Genomic DNA, 22,538 nt, shown 5'->3' with positions numbered 1-22,538 from the left:
CTGTACTGGTTTGTATCTGACCTATATATACCTGTACTGGTTTGTATCTGACCTATATATACCTGTACTGGTTTGTATCTGACCTATATATACCTGTACTGGTTTGTATCTGACCTGTATGTTACCTGTACTGGTTTGTATCTGACCTGTATATACCTGTACTGGTTTGTATCTGACCTATATATACCTGTACTGGTTTGTATCTGACCTATATATACCTGTACTGGTTTGTATCTGACCTATATATACCTGTACTGGTTTGTGTCTGACCTGTATATACCTGTACTGGTTTGTGTCTGACCTATATATACCTGTACTGGTTTGTATCTGACCTACATGTATATATACCTGAACTGGTTTGTATCTGACCTATATATACCTGTACTGGTTTGTATCTGACCTGTATGTTACCTGTACTGGTTTGTATTTGACCTATATATACCTGTACTGGTTTGTATCTGACCTATATGTACTGGTTTGTATCTGACCTGTATGTTACCTGTACTGGTTTGTATCTGACCTATATATACCTGTACTGGTTTGTATCTGACCTATATATACCTGTACTGGTTTGTATCTGACCTATATATACCTGTACTGGTTTGTATCTGACCTATATATACCTGTACTGGTTTGTATCTGACCTATATATACCTGTACTGGTTTGTATCTGACCTTTGTATACCTGTACTGGTCTGTATATGACCTATATATACCTGTACTGGTTTGTATCTGACCTTTATATCCCTGTACTGATTTGTATCTGACCTTTGTATGTGTACTTGTTTCTGATTAACCTAGGTACATGTATATTATCTATTGTATTTTACCTGTACTCGATTCTGATTCACCTTGGTGTATTTTACCTGTACTCGTTTCTGATTGACCTACATATATTATCTATTTTATTTAACCTGTTCTTTTTTCTGACCCAGGTGCTCCAGTAGGTGGCCCAGGCCTGAACCAGGTGTTCGTAAGGTGTAGTAATAGTCATGTTATCTGTGACAGTAAGAGTACCCAGCCTGGAGAGCCCACAGATGTCTTCCTCAAGGTACGTGTTTGTCTCAGATTGTGTAACTGAGAATGATTAATTAAATACTGAAGGTAGCCTTTAAATATTTATTATTTACTCTCAAACACTCCCCCTCCCCTGGTGCCAACTTAGTTCTGAAGTTTGGGGAGGACTTATTTGTGAACCAGATTTTTGTGCTCTGTAAAATTTTGGAAAGTGCTCATTTGTAGATAAATATGGTACGTATACTGTACCCAGACAAGTCTATTTCACATATAGGTGTCGTATTATGGACTACTATTTAGATTTAAATATCAATGACGCTGTAAGCCTGTATATAAGTCAGCAATCAGGAAAATTTAATTGTGTCCAGCACTTGTAATTGCAAAGATTTGTTTTGTTGAAATCTGTTATTTAACTGGTAAACATTAACAAATCATTATTAATATTAAATTAAGAATACCAGAAATACTATAAATATTAAGGGGAGGAAATTGATGACAAAAGAATCAATATTATTTTTAAAGCTTTTGACATTTCTGTATTCCAGGTGGCCTTAGGTCCGTCTCCACAGAGTAAGCGATTCTTTGTGGCGATGTACTTTGATCCATTCATGACACGACCCGTACAAGTATGGCAGTTTTATGTACACGCTCTACAACGTGTGGATGTGGCATGTGTCGAGGGTCAGACTAGTCGCTTTGACCTTCTCCTGAGGTCAGTACACAAGTCAAGGTCACAGAGGAAACTATTTCCAACAATTAGAAAAAATAAATTTGCCTCATATTTATATGTAGAAAGCCATAAATTAAGCAGGACAGGACATTTTCATTAATAAATAATTTAAAGAAAAATGAACATTTTGTTCTTAAGGAAATACAAATGGAAATAAATTTTCAAATTTCTTAGATATTATGTAACTTTGACCATGTTTAATGAAGACTACATGGAAAGGGAGAAGTTTGAATGTGACATAATTCACATTGTAGTACAATTGTGCCATAATGTATAAAAATTAACAGATTTTCCCTGTTTTCTATTGCAGGGGAACACAAGCATCACGCTTGGTACGATGTTACTCTTCACACCCCAACGAAATGCAGATGTACCCTAGTGATCAGTTCATGCTGACGGCTGGAGCCGTCCACGAAATGACCGTCGCTGTCCGCCCAATGAAAGCAGGAAACAAATTCTTCTATATTAATGTTGTAGACGTAGAATATCATCAACTAATACGCTCATGGCTGGTGTGTGTGAGTTGTCGGGCACCAATGGTGTCTCGATCCTTCGATGTAGTTCTCCCAATGGGTGGTGGGAAGGGAAGCAGCAAGCGAATCCCGTACACAAATCCATACCCACATAAAAAGGTGTTTGTTCTCCTTAACAACCGCGAGGACCTGTTACAGTTCCGAGAGTCGCGTCTGGAGATTGAGGGCGGAGAGACACAGACTATTGGATTACGATTTACACCCGTCACCAAGGCTGGAAGTGTAGAGGTGATGGTCTTTATCAATGATGAGGATGATAAGAATGAGGAAACCTTCAAAATCATGGTCACATACCAATAGTGCTAGAATAGTAGTTTTGTTTGTGAGGATCGTCTTAATGTTCCATTCCTTTTACCGACAAAACTCCTGTAGTTTTGATGGTTTATCCAAGGAATGCTGTTTTTGTAACTTTTGTAACTTGGTAGAAGCTGGCCTAGTAAGTTACTGCAGTTTTTCCAGCGTAATGTCAAAATGTAATATTATCAGTCATTTAACAGAGGGAAAGTAAAACTGATTGGACATTTACAAATTAATGCTACAGTTCTACAGTCAAAGAGTCTACAGGCTTGATTAGTTATTCATACTTATCTTGAAAGACAAATATATGGCACATGTTCCCAGATAGTACAATATATATTTAGGGAAATAAAGATACAAACTATGATTGACCTTGAAGCCTTATTGTATTGTTGTCTACAAGAAAAAACGCCAGTACTGAAATTATTTCTCTTGGAGATGAAGACTTACATATCATAGTATACAAGATTTGCGAGAAATATCATAATATCATTATACTGGATTCAAAAGATCTGACCACATATCATCATAGTATACTGTTACCATGGATATACATGTAGATTATATTTTATAACTTGTGAGATCTAAAGACATATTGTATTATATCTAGAGACATATCTTTACAGTATACAAGACCCTAGAGACATTTAAGACATACTATGTGAAAACCCTTAAACTGTAGACACTATGGTGTTAGATTATATTTAAGCTGGTGCCTTTTGGATCAGAGACATACGGTTGCCATTGTGAGAACCCTTGAACTGTAGACACTATGACGTTAAATTTTATTTAAGCTGGTGCCTTTTGGATCAGATCTGTCCTTATGTACCTCATCTACAGCAATTTGATTTACTAATCAGTTAAATGTGTTTAGAACAACTTGGTTGTGATGTAAAATCGTCCATGGTACAGGTAGTCCTCTGTGTATATTTAAATACAATATTGTCTTTTCCGCGTTTTTTGCCAAAGTCCGTCCAGCTTTACAGAACCGTGCTACAGTCAGTTACAAGTGTGCCTAATATTACAGTATACATATATACACAATGCCTTTACTTTTTAAAAAAATACTGAATAGTAAGCTTAAAGAGTAGTGATAAAAATGAGCTGATTTGATTTTTAAACGTGATATTTAAGTGAGGAACAGTTTTGGAAATTCATTCATATATAGAATTTACAAAATTGAATACAAATTATTTCAACAATGACAATAACAATGATGATGTCAGTGAGAGTTACCTCCCTTTGATCTGATAGTTAACTAACGGTAGTTTCAGTATTTTGTATTTTAAGTCACAGGGTATTTCAAAATCAGTTACCCATCATGACCATACTTTCTTTCATAAGATTGTAATCACAGATATTTGATAATTCATTTTAAATTATTTCTTTTAGAGAAAAAGATATTTTAAGAAATGCATGTTTGTGCCAGTTGTGAGTGAGAGTTGTTGTTGATGAAATGTTGAAAAATATTTATTGGATGGTGAATATATTACATGTCATCTAGGTTCAGTATGTTAATATTTTGTAAGTTCAGAATTCCTACAATTATCATTTGTAAAACTCTTTTGGTTATAACTTCCTTTCAACAGCAAAAATAAAAATCTCTACAAGATTTCATTTGTAATAATTACACTGCCATTAAATGAAATATTGAGTTTTGATAAATATCACGATAGTCAATACTTTATAGATTTACAGAATTTATCCCCTCATTGATGACAGTAAAATGGTTATATATTTATATGTGTAAGATTCTACGATGTGAGTGAGTTTTGAGGTTGAATTTATCAGCCGTCCTCTGGTTGTATGATATAGGCTATGGTATATGTTGTGTGTAGGATAAAATGTCTGTGATATCATTGTTTACTCAAAATGTACATAACTGAATCTTTTTATATTATTTATTTGTCATATGATCTGATATTATAAAAGTATATATATAATGTATATTGATAATTGACTAGCAAGTTTTGTACAGTAGAAAACTAGTGATATTAAATAAAAGTGAACCCTACAATTTTATTATTGTTTTGACTTTCAATTTGTTTAAGATGGGTCGGTTTTTTCATAGAAAATACAGATCTTGTTTCTATTTAATAATGAAGAAAGAACACAGTCACTACAAAGATCACAAGAGGCCCATGGGCCTTATCGACACCTGAGACTTAAACATACAAGGGCCCAATGGGCCCAAATCGCTCACCTGCAATGCAGTGATCTTTTCATATATGGATCCTGCAGTTATTTGAAAGCATGCTATAGGACCAATATAATAATGTTTCTCTGCACTTTGGCTTTTCACTAAAAGTCATTCAAAGATTTAAGCATACTTGATCGACGTGACCTTGAATGCGAGTCAGGGTCATTCATTTGAACAAACTTGGTAGCCCTTTACCCCAGCATGCTACAGACCCAATATTAACTCCATGGGACTCTTGGTTATTGAGAAGAAGTCGTTTCAAGATTTTAGCCTTTTTGACTCCTGTGACCTTGAATGAAGGTCAAGGTCATTCATTTCAACAAACTTGGTAGCCCTTTACCCAAGCATGCTACAGACCTAATATCAACTCCCTGGGACTCTTGGTTATTGAGAAGAAGTCGTTTAAAGATTTTAGCCTTTTTGACTCCTGTGACCTTGAATGAAGATCAAGGTCATTCATTTGAACAAACTTGCGAGCCCTTCACCCCAGCATGCTACAGGCCAAATATTAGGTCTCTGGGACTGTTGGTAATTGAGAAGAAGTTGTTAAAATTTTTAGCCTTTTTGACCGCTGTGACCTTGAATGAAGGTCAAGGTCATTCAATTGAACAAACTTGGTAACCCTTTACCGCAGCATGCTACAGACCCAATATAAACTCCCTGGGACTCTTGGTTATTGAGAAGAAGTCGTTTTAAAATGTTAGCCTTTTTGACTCCAGTGACCTTGAATGAAGGTCAAGGTCATTCATTTGAACAAACTTGGTAGCCCTTTACCCCAGCATGCTACAGGCCAAATATTAGGTCTCTGGGACTGTTGGTTATTGAGAAGAAGTCGTTTAAATATTTTAGCCTTTTTGACTCCTGTGACCTTGAATGAAGGTCAAGGTCATTCATTTGAACAAATTTGGTAGCCCTTTACCACAGCATGCTACAAACCCAATATCAACTCCCTGGGACTCTTGGTTATTGAGAAGAAGTCGTTTAAAGATTTTAGCCTGTTTGGTCCCTGTGACATTGAATGAAGGTCAAGGTCATTCATTTGAACAAACTAGGTAGCCCTTCACTCCAGCATGCTACAGACCCAATATCAACTCCCTGGGACTGTTGGTTATTGAGAAGAATTCGTTTAAAGATTTTAGCCTTTTTGACTCCTGTGACCTTGAATGAAGATCAAGGTCATTCATTTGAACAAACTTGGGAGCCCTTCACCCCAGCATGCTACAGGCTAAATATTAGGTCTCTGGGACTCTTGGTTATTGAGAAGAAGTTGTTTAAAGATTTTAGCCTTTTTGACTCCTGTGACCTTGAATGAAGGTCAAGGTAATTCATTTCAACAAACTTGGTAGCCCTTTACCCAAGCATGCTACAGACCCAATATCAACTCCCTGGGCCTCTTGGTTATTGAGAAGAAGTCGTTTAAAGATTTCAGCCTTTTTGACTCCTGTGACCTTGAATGAAGATCAAGGTCATTCATTTGAACAAACTTGGGAGCCCTTCACCCCAGCATGCTACAGGCTAAATATTAGGTCTCTGGGACTCTTGGTTATTGAGAAGAAGTTGTTTAAAGATTTTAGCCTTTTTGACTCCTGTGACCTTGAATGAAGGTCAAGGTAATTCATTTCAACAAATTTGGTAGCCCTTTACCCAAGCATGCTACAGACCCAATATCAACTCCCTGGGCCTCTTGGTTATTGAGAAGAAGTCGTTTAAAGATTTCAATTTCAACCTTTTTGACTCCTGTGACCTTGAATGAAGATCAAGGTCATTCATTTCAACAAACTTGGTAGCCCTTTACCCAAGCATGCTACAGACCCAATATCAACTCCCTGAGCCTCTTGGTTATTGAGAAGAAGTCATTTAAAAATTTTAGCCTTTTTGACTCCTGTGACCTTGAATGAAGGTCAAGGTCATTCATTTGAACAAACTTGGTAGCCCTTCACCCCAGCATGCTACAGGCCAAATATCAGCTCCCTGGGCCTCTTGGTTATTGAGAAGAAGTCGTTCAAAGATTTTAGCCTTTTTGACTCCTGTGACCTTGAATGAAGGTCAAGGTCATTCATTTGAACAAACTTGGGAGCCCTTCACCCTAGCATGCTGCAGGCCAAATATTAGGTCTCTGGATCTGTTGGTTATTGAGAAGAAGTCGTTTAAAGATTTTAGCCTTTTTGACTCCTGTGACCTTGAATGAAGGTCAAGGTCATTCATTTGAACAAACTTGGTAGCCCTTCACCCCAGCATGCTTCAGACCCAATATCAAGTCCCTGGGTATTTTGGCTATTTAGAAGAAGTCGTTTAATTTTTTTTTAGCATATTTGACCCCTGTGACCTTGAATGAAAGTCAAGGTCATTCATTTGAACAAACTTGGTAGCCCTTCACCCCAGCATGCTACAGACCTAATATCAACTGCCTGGGACTCTTGGTTATTGAGAAGAAGTCGTTTAAAGATTTTAGCCTTTTTGACCCCTGTGACCTTGAATGAAGGTCAACGTTATTCATTTGAACAAACTTGGTAGCCCTTCACCCCAGCATGCTACAGGCCCAATATTAGGTCTCTGGGCCTTTTGGTTATTGAGAAGAAGTTGCTTGAATGGAAAAGTTGACGCCGGACGGACGGCCGGACGGCCGGACGGACGACGGACGGACGACGGACGCCGCGCCACGGCATAAGCTCACTTGCCCTTCGGGCAGGTGAGCTAATAACTATCTTCTCTGTAATTAACAATGTATTTCTTAACAGTTCATAAGTAAATACATGTAGTAGAATAGTTTCACCCTCATAATTCTGAAAATTTTGAATAATTTCCATCAAAATGTGATTTCCCTGCATAAACTATAGGAACATTTCTAATGAAAATGAAACAACTAATGTTAAATTACATGTATGTGAGTTTCCTTTATAAACTATAGTAAAATGTACCCCCTCCCCAGGGGAATGCGACACCCAAGGGTCATGAAATTCACAATTTTGATAAAACAGCTTAAGAACCTTCCATCCATGAAGAATATACCATTCTGCCATATCTGGTATTTAAAATATCAGTCAATTTGGCCCCGCCCATCAGGCCCCTGGGGTAGGGACCATGCAATTTACAATTATTGTAGACTTTCAGCCGAGGAAGGTTTCTGCAAAATTTCATCAAAAATAATTCAGGAGTTTTTGAGAAGTTGAACATATGAAATGTTAACTAACAACGCACGACAAAGAAAAAAAAATAGAAAAATGAAATTGCAGAAACCAACAGAACGTGAACCGATTCATACACAACGGGAAAAACGTAGCTCCCGCACAACGGGAACCACCATACCCAAACCTGTTAACTACACAACGGAAATGTCTTGTTTACTTTAGTCAGAGACAAAATTTTCATTTTTTCACGATTTTTCGGGGTTTAGAGGGTTCTAAATATATATGCCTCTGCTTTAGAGTGCGACCTCGTCGATATTAAAGAAGAGACCAGTTCTTGGGTACACGACCCTATATAGTCGGAGAATAGTAGGACTTAAAAAGAACTTCCTTGAGTACCTCCAAAACGAGGATCACAACATATCAATAAGTTACACAACGGAAGCCTTGATAAACAGACAATAGAAACCCTAATACACAACAACAGAAGAGCTAGAACTGTTTCCTGTACTCAAACAATGGATCCACACAACTCTAGGTCTGATATCCACACAACGGAAACTCTAGGTCTGATATCAACACAGCGGAAACTCCTGTTCCAAGGAAATTTCGATACTCCATTGTAGCCTGGTAGACGGGATATATACGGTGATAGGAGAGAGTGTTTTAAAGTGATTCTCCACAGACTCATTATTCACGACACCTTGTCTCATACATTTCAAACAAATAACAAATCAAAACACATTTGATCAATTTATTTTTGATTTGCTTTACAATAAAAACAATATCACTGAACACATGCTAGTACTGAAAAACAATATTTCGTTTACAGATACATATTATCTAGACATGTATGCTCCGACACCTGATCTGTTGAGTATTACGATATATTATAAATTGGCCTCGTGTTTTTTGTCGGAGTTGACGAGAAGCAATCACCAGGAACGCTTCAAGCAATGTTTATCAAACTTAACTCGTCCAAAATTTAAACTAAAAGCAGGAGAAATCGTAACTAAATTTAACGCGATGTTGGTTTAACGTTCTAGAAAGAAAAGAGATGATGTGACATTTCCTATCACGAGACAATGTAATTATTATCAATTAACTTGGCTCAGCATTTCAGATAATATCAATTAGTAATCGTCACATGTTTAACGTTTCTGATTAAGTCCATATAACAATTTATTTTTTAATTCAAACGATTTTGATGATACTTGAATTATTTATGACGCATGGTCAAATACTAGATTTACCCAGGGATCCACAATATACCGTATTTGACCTAATAAGGGCGCCCCACTGTCAATTACCCACGCCCGGTGCCCTTATTAGGTCATATACGGTAGGTCTACAGACTGTTTGTTTATTTGTAGAAAGAAGAAAAGACAACAGAGCCACATTTATACAAATATATATATAAAGGTTAAGAGACAGTAACTACCAACGAACCAGACACCCTTGTATACTTTTTCTGTATCAACAAGTCCGTGGTACAATCAGTAAAACAGAAGGAATTTTTTATATAACGCCATGTCGCTTAAACCCGAATTATAACGGAAACTCCCGAATGGTCTTCGATTGATGTTTGATGATTGAAATAGATATGGCACCGAGAGCCATTTTCTTTGATGTTTTGAACGTAAATATAAAGAAAAATAACATCATGCGATATGTTTGAACGTACGTACATGTATGTTACAGACCATCATGTGAAATAACTATGTTAAATATCAAACTTTAAATAATTGATAATGCTGAATGATTCGGTACGCCGAGAAAAATAAGTGATATAAATGTGAAAAATCAACGTAATGTAGACAAAATGACGTTAACTTTCACGTGACGCTATAACTTAACACGGCAAATACACATATTTTCTTGAATTATAAAACCGTGCAAAAATACAGCGTTATGTTGTAACACCGTGCTCAAATACAGTTTTATTTTATAAAACCGTGCAGAGACAATATATATAGTACCCAAGGATACAGTGTATTTCTGTAACAACGTGTAGAGACAATATATATAGTACCCAGTGATACGGTCTATTGATACACTGTAATTACAGGTATAATACACAATAGTGGAGACGAGGATGGACAGGTAAATCAAAACATATCACAACGAAAAAAAACACAAAGTAATTCAAAACAATGAGGATACATATAGCATTGATAACATTATATCAAATTAATATCAATACACTTAATTAACGTTTAATACATCAAAATTAAAACAAACTATTGATTTCTTAGTGTGATTTATGTAAACGTTTTTACGTTTGCTTAAGTCCTAAAAAGGAAACAAATCTCGCAAAAAAAGGGGAAGGGGGGGGGGGGGGGGGGTTAATTTTTGATTTTCATATATTTGCGCCTCAATCTAACATTGCAATGCATTATGGGTGTATCGTAATAGGTGATGAGGGACTACATTTGACCACGTGACCGGGATGCCAATATTACCAAGCATTTATATAAGAGAGACTAACATGATTTATAAGCGGAAATGCAAGCAACTAAACACATTGTCAGGCCGAGCTCGCCATTAAACACGAGTGTTTTCTAATAATCAAATGTACTGTATTTTGGCTAGTACTTAGTGTAGTAAAGTTACAATATGTAGATCAATCTCGTATACCAAACTGTCATAAGTATGTACATTCCATCCCTAGCTGCCATACTATTACTTGAAAATAATATATTTGTAAAAGATAATTCATCTACATGTAAATTTAAAATTAATGTTCAAGTTTCGCGGACTACTTCTAATTCACCGGAAGTGACGAGAACTAAATGTTCTAATTAATAAACAGGAAATGGCATAAGCTTTATTTTATGTCTTCGACTGTTATATCAATATTATATAACTGCTTATGTATATACGGCAAATATTCGCCAAATAAAGGAATGATATTTTTTATCATGTTCATCTGATTTGCAAAAGAAAACTTGAAACCAAAGACACTACAGACTTATCCACATCAACCGCTTACCTCGATCTGAAGCTACGATATACACTTTGTACCCAGCAGGGACAGCTTATAATTAAGCTGTATGGTAGGCGCGTGCTGCTTTCGATTTCTCTATTTTCAATTTTCCATTTCTAGATAGTAACATAAGGGGTTGCCCCGACCAATGGTTTTTACATTTCCTCGTTGTTTCAATGATAAATGTCGAATCATGACAGATATCTCGATTTAATGTTTACGTCATTGCCCCTTGTTTTATATAAAATACTACAGTTGAACCTTGATATCTCGATGTCAGTAGGATCATTAATAAAACCAAGACATCCCGAATGTTCAAGTTAACCTAGAATTACTCATATAGCTTTTATTTCTGTCGGAACTGAATTGATACTTCGAGCTTAGTAGAGCCGTCTAGTTATTAGAGTTCGAGGATTGAAATGCAATGTTCGCTAGCGCATAGCGGAAGTTTGAAATGTGGTAAAATAATAAAATTTGAAAATAGATACATTGTTTGTCATCGTTCTTTTTTCACATATATTGATTTTTGAAATACATGGCTAATTTTAAGCTTAAGGGTACCGCGAGATTAAGACATAATGATACCATAAACAAAACACATACATCCATCAGTGAAAATAAATAAATAAATAAATAGTTTTAGGCCTCAGGGTATTATCTGTACAAGTCGAGTAATACATGTTTTTACTAGTAGAGCTCCTTTTACAATGCTTCATAATGTATATAAGAGGGTTACTCCAAGCAAAAAATACTACTCTCAACTGAAATCCGTAATTATTAGATCTAATGTTTTAACACACTTAACCTTTGGTATCGACAAATATTTGTTTCACACAACTGTCTATTATTATACTTTAGTATAGCACATACTAAATATATCTATTATTTCAAGGCCACGTGTAATATGACGGGATATTTGAAAACCCTCACAATTTTAAGACGGAACGTTTTGATATTGCCACAGTATTTAAAGAAATTTCAATTTAGAAATATACCGCTTCTGAGTCACGTGTGTTTAGACCGGAACTGACGTCATGTGGTACATTTCCAGAAAAGTCATTTTCAAAACCATGTTGAGTATTTGATTCATCATTTGGCCAAACAGAGACGTCTTCTGGCCAAGGTGATGAATTCTGTCGAGCACGTGCATCATCGTGAGAACCTCCCGCTAGAACCAAGTTTGATCCCTGATGAAAAAGAACAGAGCTCTCAAGTCCGGAATTAAAACCAGAGTCTCCGTGATCCGTCTCAGATGTTGAATTGACCATTATATCGGAAACGGGGCTACAACTTGCTTTGTCTATGAGTTCTGAATATTTATTAGGATAAGTATTTCCATATTTTAATGATGGCAGGAAGTCGAATGGATTTTCACTACTTCCAGTGCTACGTGTGTCCGAAAGACTTTTTGATACAACCGCATGTGTTCGGAAAGGATCTTCCTCAAGGGAAATGTTACAATCCACAGGAAACACACTAGATCCATCTTCTGAGCCTTCGGTAACTGAATCGAACCCGGGAATCGTGCCACACACAGAAGGTGTTCCAGGACATCCTACAGAAAGCGCTTCCTCAAAACCTCTGTCAATTTCCGGGTCAAAGGTGAAAGATAATGGCGTCGATGTATTACTCCGCGGACTTTCAATACTTCTCCTGTCACTGCATTCCGCCATGTACACACGAGAAATGCGATTGTCTGTTTTATTTTGATAAGACGAGGACATACATCCGGAATGGTCAAATGTCGGCATCTGTTTATTTTCCCTGGAAAAATAACTTGATGCACGCGAAGAACTGTCGGATAGATTCCTATTGGGAAAATTGTCATTGGGAGTTTCCTTTCCCTCGGGATGAGGGGAGATAACTCTCGCAATACCGTCATTAATTTCTATATGCGATGGCTCAGAATAAGTCAAGTCGATCGCGAGTTCCTCCGCTTTGTACAAACCGGCTCTCGCATCACCATCGCCGTCTATCCGACATGAGTGTCCATCTACCGTCCGACTGGAGTCTCCTAGGAGATCGCTCACATCCACGTCATCAAATGACGCATGTGACCCACTACACTCTGATTGCACGTGACTAGAAGAGTGACTTGATTTACGGACATGTTGTAAGTAAGGATTCTGAACGACGTCATTCTCGTGGTCCGAGTTGTCTGATGACTTTAGACCGTTTGATATGACGTCAGGTAAATTAACATTTGATAGATTGTCGCCATCACTATCTCGTCCTAGACTTGATGACCTGGAATGTTTCTTCAGCTGAATGGATTTAAAACTTGACAAATGTGGCCGTGTATTGTGTACCTCTACGTTTGTAGATGAGTGATTTTCATCAAGGATCATTTCTATATCCCCTTCATCATATTGCCCACTAACACCCTCGCTCTCGCTTCGTTCCTTCAATAGGTGGCGCTTCCTGGGTAGGCTATCAGTATTAAGGTAATCCGGATGATAATCACCGGAGAGATAAAAATGTAGACTACTACTGTCCTCACGCGCATGTGCATGGGTAGCAACCTGGCCCATATTTCGCGCTCTGTTTGCCTCGCCACTGTCAAACGCCTCATTGACAAAGATTGGCGGCAAATGTTTCTTGCGCATTTGCTCCTTCCAATCATGGCGCGAGCTTGCAGAAGCAGAACGCATAAGATCCAGTTCTCTGGTAGCTTCGAGGCAGGTGACTGTATTGTCGTTCTGTATGTGACCTGACGAGTGCTTTTGACTCGGAGATGTTCGCGAAGAAATTGTCGAAGAAGCACGTTGTGCGGGTTGAATGTTTGGCGAAGGGGTTGACATTTGCTGGTGCAGTGTGCCTGATTTTGTTGCATATGCTGTTGATTGAGCGTCTATTGAGTTGTCAGGACGCTGACGACACCGTTGGTTCTGTTGGCGGACAATTGTACCAATGTCCGTCAGAGGGAGCTGCCGGTTGTTATGGGGATGTCTTCCTGTCTGTATCACCTCTTCAGTGTGTTGCCTTGGTAACGACCCAGAGGGTACGGGTCGAGTCCCTGTCCCATTGAGTTGTTGTGCTGTTCGGAGGTAGGACTTCAGAGTGCATGCGGCGGGATCTGAAAAGATAAAACAAATAAAACTGTACAATGAAAAATAATCAATGATGATGATAAAAGCAAGGTATTATCTAATTGTAAAGGTATTAACAGTAAGGTATTATTTAATTGTAAAGGTACTAAAAGTAAGGTATTATTTAATTGTAAAGGTGATAAAAGTAATTGTAAAAGTGATAAAAGTAAGGTATTATTTAATTGTAAAGGTGATAAAAGTAATTGTAAAAGTGATAAAAGTAAGGTATTTTTTAATTGTAAAGGTGATAAAAGTAAGGTATTATTTAATTGTAAAGGTATTAACAGTAAGGTATTATTTAATTGTAAAGGTGATAAAAGTAATTGTAAAAGTGATAAAAGTAAGGTATTATTTTATTGTAAAGGTACTAAAAGTAAGGTATTATTTAATTGTAAAGGTGATAAAAGTAAGGTATTATCTAATTGTAAAGGTGATAAAAGTAAGGTATTATTTAATTGTAAAGGTGATAAAAGTAAGGTATTATTTAATTGTAAAGGTGATAAAAGTAAGGTATTATTTAATTGTAAAGGTATTAACAGTAAGTTATTATTTAATTGTAAAGGTGATAAAAGTAAGGTATTATTTAATTGTAAAGGTGATAAAAGTAAGGTATTATTTAATTGTAAAGGTGATAAAAGTAAGGTATTATTTAATTGTAAAGGTGATAAAAGTAAGGTATTATTTAATTGTAAAGGTATTAACAGTAAGGTATTATCTAATTGTAAAGGTGATAAAAGTAAGGTATTATTTAATTGTAAAGGTGATAAAAGTAAGGTATTATTTAATTGTAAAGGTATTAACAGTAAGGTATTATTTAATTGTAAGGATGATTTGTAATATCTAGATTATGTAAAAAAAAAATTATTATACAGCAATTTTTTTTCTTCTTATTTTCAAATAATTATTCAAATCAAATTTTAGTAGCATTTTACAAGTAATATACAACGACATGAGGCCAGATACTTACAGATGTGTGTTGTGAAAGTTTGTTAGTATCCTTAGCGACGAATATTCAATTATATTACAACGATTTATTGATCAAGAACTTTTTATGTGAAAAAAATGTAAACAAGCACCCATTTAATGAAGGATGTGTGTGTACGAGGGACGATTGATATGTTGTGAGCCTCGTATTTAAGAGGTACTCAATGAGATTCCTTTTAAGTCCTACTTTTCTATGACTATACAGGGTCGTGTACCCAAGGCCTGGTCTCATTTGGTTAGTTTATATTGACAAGGTAGCACTCTAAAGTAAACAAGACAAGCGGCTTTTGCAAAATGGACAAAAGCGGTGAAAGAGCAGTGATCCAATATTTGCATAAAAAGGTTAACACCTAAGGATATCAATAAAAATATGGTAGCAACATTAGGGAAAGATGCCCCTTCATATGCTACTGTGAAAAGGTGGGTGGCGGAATTGAAGCGCGGCCGACAGAGCCTTGAGGATTGCCACCGTCCTGGAAGGCCTGCCAACGTTGCAACCCCATAAATGATCAATAAAGTTCATGATGACTGACAGACAAGACACAGAAGATATATAGCCATTAGAGTTGGCATTTCACAGGAAAGAGTACATTCTATTCTGACCGAGGATCTTGCAATAAGAAAGCTTTCAGTCTGATGGGTACCAAGACTTCTGACAGTTGATCAGAAGCACACAAGGCGCACATTCTCGCGTGCTAATCTGAACCTTTTTGAGGAAGGCACTTTCTGCCAACTTTCTTCAGAGATTTGTCGCTATGGATGAAACATGGGTCCAACATTTTACCCCAAAGGCCAAAAAACAATCGAAACAATTGAAGCACCCTGGCTGTCCCCCGCCAAAGAAGGCAAAGACTGTTCCCTCAGCTAGGAAGATTATGACCTTGGTTTTCTGGGATGCAGATGATATTCTGCTGATAGATTATCTCCAAAAGGGACAAATAAACAATGACACATACTATGCTTCACTTCTGAGGCAGTTACGGGGAAATATTAAACTTAAGCGCCGCGGAAAGCTCACTAAAGTTATGTTATTCCATCAGGACAATGCTCCTGTTCACAAGTCTGTTATTGCCATGGCTGCCATTCCACTTTCAGTCCGATGATGACGTCATACATGCAGTGGATGACTTTTTGAACAGCCAAGAAATAGAGTTCTATAAAAGTGGCACTGAGGTCCCTTAAACACCACTGGCAACTTCAATACGAGGCTCAGTACATATCAATCAGCCCTCGTATTTACACATATTTCTTCCTGCATTAACCCATATTCTTATTTTACCGCATTTCTCGTCGATTTGCCTGGTGGCTCCATTTCTACCAGCCCGATTTTGGGAACGTATCATCAACTGATTATTTATTTATTTATTTATTACAACTGAAAAATGTAGCAAATGTCCAATGATATTTCGATTTCCTGTGAGAAGGTTGTCCTGGTTACGTGGTGACGTCAGTTTCTATAGGATATACCTAGATATCTATATCATATGATGATTACAACAATACCTATATTAATCTCGAGTCTCATACTTTTGATTTTGTACAGCACATTTGTGAAGGCCGATCATGGTTGTTTGTATGGCTTTGTATACATGTGATCCTACAATTTACGTCAACCACACGTAGGATCTTTACCTGAGGGCATTTTAGTGTTACAAGAATTTTATAAGAAACATCTCAAATTAATTAAAACAACAGATCAACACGGAAAGTCACTCAGAACTGCCCACCTATATGTACAATGTACATGGGAAAATTCCTCAAAACTCATGCTGTGGTAAAATAAATATTTCTAAATCAGCGAGAACTGATAATTAAGAATCCTTGAGATGACAAGTATCATTCAGGATTCATACTGAATGATCCGAAGACCTGTACCGTCATTTAGGAAAAAAATGTGTTTTTTGTTTAGAAAATTTGAAAAACAGCAATATATATTATAAATGGCGGTTTCTTTAAAGAAACGTTAACAGTGGGAAAAGTAAAGAAAAAAAATCCTACAGGGGTCCTTCTACGATCTTCAGGCGCCATCAGAGAAAACCACGTCAGACCTTGTAGTTTGGGAACATTAGTGACAGCCCGGGTAGTCAGGAGGCTTATTAAATGTCATGGACGTCATTTTACAAATAAAACTGCTTTGGAATGCTGAAGTTCTAGATCTATTTGAGTAAAAATGTTTTTTTTTCTATAAATCTGAGCCAACAGATTTTTACCGTTGTACATACCGGTATGTGACTGTCGCCTGACATGCAGTATCTTTAATATGACTTGGGTTGAGGTTGTGGAATAAAAATTTTGAACTTTATGTTTCTTCCAGGCGCTTTCAATATTAATTTTGTGCTAATATAGTAATATATACTAGTATAATACAGACCATCCTGGTTATTAACAATATATTGTAAGATTGTAAAAATAAATAAACAAATAAAAAATACAATCACAAACTTCAGCTACAGGGGGTCGAACGTGTTAGGAATGATGAGTGTGTAATTTGGTATGATGAGCAAATATGGTCGCAGAACGTCGCTTCGAGAGCCAACGGTAAATAATATACCATGCATGTAGAATGCAAGATTCTAATTAATATCACGTTTTGGTGACAAAATGTTTGCCATTTTTATTCGTGGCGGACATATTTACTGACAGTACTTGGTTTAGAAGTTATTGAGGAGTTTACACCGAATTCTGAGACCCATCTTCACCCTGACTTAAGTTTAAAACAAATATCGCATCGTACCCTCTTCTTCCTCAGCGGGTCTTCGGAGCACGCGCACACGCCATATATAGACGAATGCATGTCGATAGCGCGTGCTGGCGATCCAGAGGAGGTGGGGGAGACACAGGGACTCCACGAGGACAAGCCAAATGACGGCATTCTCAATTTTCTTACGAGGGGCTCCCGGCGGGGATGTCAAAGCCACGAACTCCAACACCTGAAAATACAATAAAATGTTTATCAACTTTAAGCCTTGAGGTTCATACATATTACGGTTAAATCAAACAACGTACAATATCAAGGTATTTGGACATGTATATGATGTACAGGTAATTACGACAATTATAATGTACACGATTTATAAATCAACTAGTAGGCGGACAGTTGTAGACTTATGTTCATACAAAGATGTAGTAAGATGGTCAGTAAGTTCCTATCAGAAATGGTTGTGAAATTAATATCGAAAGAGTAATCGTGAAACTGAACAATATACCGGATATAATCATTTACAGGAAGTAACCGACAGAATGACTATACAAACATCGCGTTAGGCGTGATGGAATTAACGTAATGATCAACTTAATTTTTATGTATTTACCATTAGCAATTGACTTCTTGTGTACAGTATTCCTGTGTTTAACATTGTATCAATTAGTATTATCATTGATATGTGTCGCAGGCAAATTTTCTTTCCGGAAATCGCCACAGAAACAAAATCAATCAACACTGCAGATACATGTAATTGCATTAAGGTATCAGATCAACGTTTAACAAAATCAATAGGCAATCGACATCTTTTAAAATTAACGAGTTTACCATATATGCAATCATTACGTTATCCCCGCACACATATACGGCCTGTAAACCACCCCCTGTAATGGCCATTTTTAATTAAGATGCGCTGAACCACGTAATTGGAAGTAATGGTTATGATCACTAGACTGCCATCTGTTCCTGTAAAATGTGTAAGCCTTCGGGCAATTTCTAACAAATGTCATGTCGGTACATATAACAGCTGATTGTTTCGACAAGCAAAACGGTAGACTATTTCGGTAGCAAAACTAATCGCTCTCTTCTTAACGCTTCGGTCGATAAATGTACATATAATCAGCTTAGATTCAAGAGTACTCGAGATGCTAGTTTGGTGTAGCAATTCAGTGTCCATCATGGTTTTCTGTTAATAGAGAAAGGGTGATATGCTGACTGATACAAATCAGGTTATGGCCGAACTGAGTTTAGCCTGATAATCAGTCACATTGGCGATTGTGAATAGCAGGGATCAAAGAAACTAGATGGACGTTTCGTGTCCCGCTATATAACTGTCGGCTTTAGGCAATACCATGGCCATTTTTTGTTATCTGATTTTCTAAATAGGATAACAGGAAGCTAAGCTCTAACACCAAGCAAACAAAAACAACAGTGAAGAAATAAATTGAATTTGGTAGCAATATAATAATCACAATTATAATTCCAAAATAAGGTTTTCGAATACATCAGCCCAAAACAAATTGTCAATAAGATAGAGGAAGAGATGCAAAAAAAAGACTCTTGTTTAAAAAACACAAAAATTCGTTATGATGGCCTAATATGGTCATTTACAAAGATTATTGAAGTGTAGTCTCTGAAGGGGGAGATTCAGTTCACGAGTCCTCATACACAATCCTATTCGTCACTCAAGTGTTGGCACGTTTGAGGAGTGTCAATCTGCCTATATCTGGCGCTATATCAAGGGTCGGTTGATTTCTCTTTTTTCTTTGATACAATATGTATTTATTGTTTTATGAAAACAGTAGAAATACATAAACAATTAATAGGGAGAACAATTCTTTTTGCCAATTAAAGAGGGGCATTAAGAATAAAAAGTCCTTTGCCCAATTCCTGCAAGCCGAGAGGTTATAAAGATTGGCAACTCTATTTTTTAATGCCAATAATTCAAATGAGAATTTCAAAACCCCTAATTGCTTTTCAAACATCAAAAGTAGCTACGGTGATAGTCGTTTTCTTTCATATAACGTTGGCAGATTTCTCCCTTTTGTCAAAATCTGATTTATCAGTGATAAAATTATCAAACGTTTCGTTCTATAATTACCCATTGCATGCCGCTTATAAACAATTTTCAGCGAGTATTGGTCCTATCGCCGCGTTATATAACAGAAGCACCCATCACCAATAATTCAAATTACTGTGAAATAAATCGAGCAACAATGACAAAAACAAAATCTAATTCTTACATGGCATTTCCGGAAGTGATTTTTACACAAGCATTATGGGTAATAAGTAGTCATGGATCTGATTTGCCTTGAAACTGTTTAAGGGCAGAACTTGTACGCCTGTCCTTAACAATGCCGACAATTATTGATAAAGAGATGGATGCCCTCCCGAGGGGATTTTGAGTGCAGAGAGAAACCTGACTATGTACTCGTCCTAACTCTATAATTAGGCGGCGGTGGCTGGTTCACGGCCGTATGTGCCGGCTTATAACGACACTTGTAAAACGAGGCAATCATTGCAATTAGTCGACATATTGTGTGTTGGTCTCCAGAGAATCGTAGCCATGCCATGTGTCCCCATGTATCCAGTCTACTGCAGTTTGCTTTTATCAATGGCATGGAACTCACTCAATTTCCTTCATGATAAGCTGTTATTATTCTCGAGAAGACCTTCCGTTTAGCAATGCCCCTTTGTCAAAGCAACTTAAATGAAAAAACAACGAAATGATATAGCCTAAGTAACGTACATTTTGTTTTTCAATGTTTGCTTTTGTAAATCCTTCTGAGAAAAGGGTGTCGTATTTGATGATTTATAAGCATTTTAAGTAATGTACCTTCGTATTTTACATTTTTTTTGACCTAATCCTTTTGAAAAAGTTCAATACGTGTTATGTCTTTCATTGCGAATTTGCCCAATATGAATCTTCAAGAAAGTTCTTGGTAGGAACTGTTACACAGACATCCCCGAGAGAAATGAACTAATGTGTCGAATAAACTAAAAACATCCTGTTATTTGATGCATCATATATGTAATGTCTACACCACAATTTCATTTACCGGAAGACGTTTTTTCTGTCTCTTGTGAGGTACGACAGACCGTTTTGTGCTCGGGGGGTTAATTGACTATAAATGGGGATACTCAATATATTTAATGTTCATTTCGTAGAGTCCGTTCAGTGTCTCCAGAGAAGATCCCAAGTCGTAACCGAAGCCATCTTGTGGACCAGCGCGTCAACCTTGTCTCCCTCATCGCTCGTAAAATTATTTCTCCATCGCAATGATCAATTATACACATTTAGGGAAACGTCACTCTTCGCACGTGCCTCCCTAACTGTATTAGACCAATAGTTCGTCTCTTTCAAACCACGATACATGTGCACGTGTAGACACTGCGCATGCGTAGATATTCAGAATGATATTATCAGGGTTAACCGATACTGTTCCAGGAGACGGCGGTGACTCAATGTTGAGGTGAAAATGTCATTAACTCCATCACACAACATTACAAAACTAATGTAGTTTTTCTCTTTTATTTGGTGTTGATGTCGTGTTACTAAATGCCGGTACAATTACGACCCTCATCTCACTGTCCTCGTGGTCATTATCATTTACAATCTGATGATCATTTAAAAACCATCGATTGGAAGAATGCTAATGAAAACTGTCAAAGAATGTTCCAAATCAAATCATGGTTTTGTAAAATATAATTTAGAGTATTTTGAAATCATAAGGTCATGTGATGAACAATAGTCAAATATATACAAAAATACAGGTTAATGACTCTAATGGTGAATACATTAATGTTAGTTATACCTGACATTGTTTGTTTTCATTGTCATAATCGTATCGATTAAGATGTTGACGATTGTTTCCGCTAACTCAATTATTGTACTGATAATGATAATCTACTGATTTTCAACATACAAAAGTCGAAATTATTGCTTCATATACAAATAAAATAAATTTCCGTGTATTTTTTCCACTACACATTGTAAAGTTATATCAATTAAAACGGCTGGAGTTTTTGTAAGGATATATCGCAGATCCTATGTGTTGAAGCATGAATTTAAAAAAAACAACAAATAAAACTGGCTAATTTATTGGGGATGTGGTTCATCCGTTTTCTACATGGTGAAATATAATTTGGAAAGATGTTAATCTTAAACACAAATATAAATTTGTGTTTGAGACCTTTGAAAAAGTATGTTTCCTTTGTCAAGCAAAGACTACAATGGTAGAGCAATAGGGGAAAACGTTCACCGTCTGATGAAGATATATTGAACAGAAAATCAAATCTTGTAATATGAAGTTCAGAAGTATATTTTCCAACGTATTCCTAAAATGATTGACTTTTAGTATCGGATGGCTGGTCAGACAGACGGCCAGCCCCCTGGAGATGAACATCATCCGCCGACGACAGTTCAATCAGCTAGACAGTCAAAAGAAGTAGTGTTTCAACACGAAGTTCTGCTGGGAGTTTTTCAAAACTATTCCAGCGAAATTATCAGAGGTTGAGACGGAATTGTGTAAGATGAATCACGGTTAGCTCGCTTCTTCCCATGGGGACAGGCGGCACAGCTGGGCTAGTGTTTATATAAACATAGCTATAATAAAATATGACTGCCAAATCTTGACATGATGGCTACTTAACACGCATGCACTTTACTGCAGAGCACCAATACGGCGTGCTTTCAATTGACAGGCTGAAGCGACTCGAATGCGAAAACAAGCGCAGCTGAATAATTTACCCTGTATGCCAAGTTTACATTCATATTGTCCCTGTTCTTTCTCAGTAGACTCCTCGCAGATCATGGTTTTTGTACATATTTTAAACCTCGTTGTATTGTTTTTGAGTTAGAATTACGCGTTATTAT

The 22,538-nt window shown here is 36.8% G+C and overlaps 2 protein-coding genes across 8 annotated transcripts in view; one reads left to right on the top strand and one right to left on the bottom strand.

The window, feature by feature from the left end:
• Nucleotides 1-4,599, top strand: part of LOC117344613 (nephrocystin-4-like) — a 74,714-nt gene extending 70,115 nt beyond the window's left edge. For all 5 annotated transcript variants that reach the window (XM_033907428.1, XM_033907426.1, XM_033907427.1 and 2 more), the window contains 3 exons: nt 936-1,051; nt 1,563-1,729; nt 2,058-4,599. In XM_033907428.1, the coding sequence (XP_033763319.1) occupies nt 936-1,051; nt 1,563-1,729; nt 2,058-2,580 (806 nt within the window). In that variant the 3' untranslated portion in view covers nt 2,581-4,599. The remainder of the gene's footprint in view (nt 1-935; nt 1,052-1,562; nt 1,730-2,057) is intronic.
• A 4,043-nt stretch (nt 4,600-8,642) lies between these two features.
• LOC117345036 overlaps nt 8,643-22,538 on the bottom strand; it is an 84,684-nt gene continuing 70,788 nt past the window's right edge. For all 3 annotated transcript variants that reach the window (XM_033907969.1, XM_033907967.1, XM_033907968.1), the window contains 2 exons: nt 17,696-17,891; nt 8,643-13,964 (listed from right to left, as the gene is read on the bottom strand). In XM_033907969.1, coding sequence (XP_033763860.1) covers nt 11,872-13,964; nt 17,696-17,891 — 2,289 coding nt within the window. In that variant the 3' untranslated portion in view covers nt 8,643-11,871. The remainder of the gene's footprint in view (nt 13,965-17,695; nt 17,892-22,538) is intronic.

Source organism: Pecten maximus, chromosome 16 (genome assembly GCF_902652985.1).
Source record: "Pecten maximus chromosome 16, xPecMax1.1, whole genome shotgun sequence".
Taxonomy (NCBI): Eukaryota; Metazoa; Mollusca; class Bivalvia; order Pectinida; family Pectinidae; genus Pecten; species Pecten maximus.
Note: the sequence above shows the minus strand (reverse complement) of the source record. Positions and strands in the feature narration are given on the sequence as shown.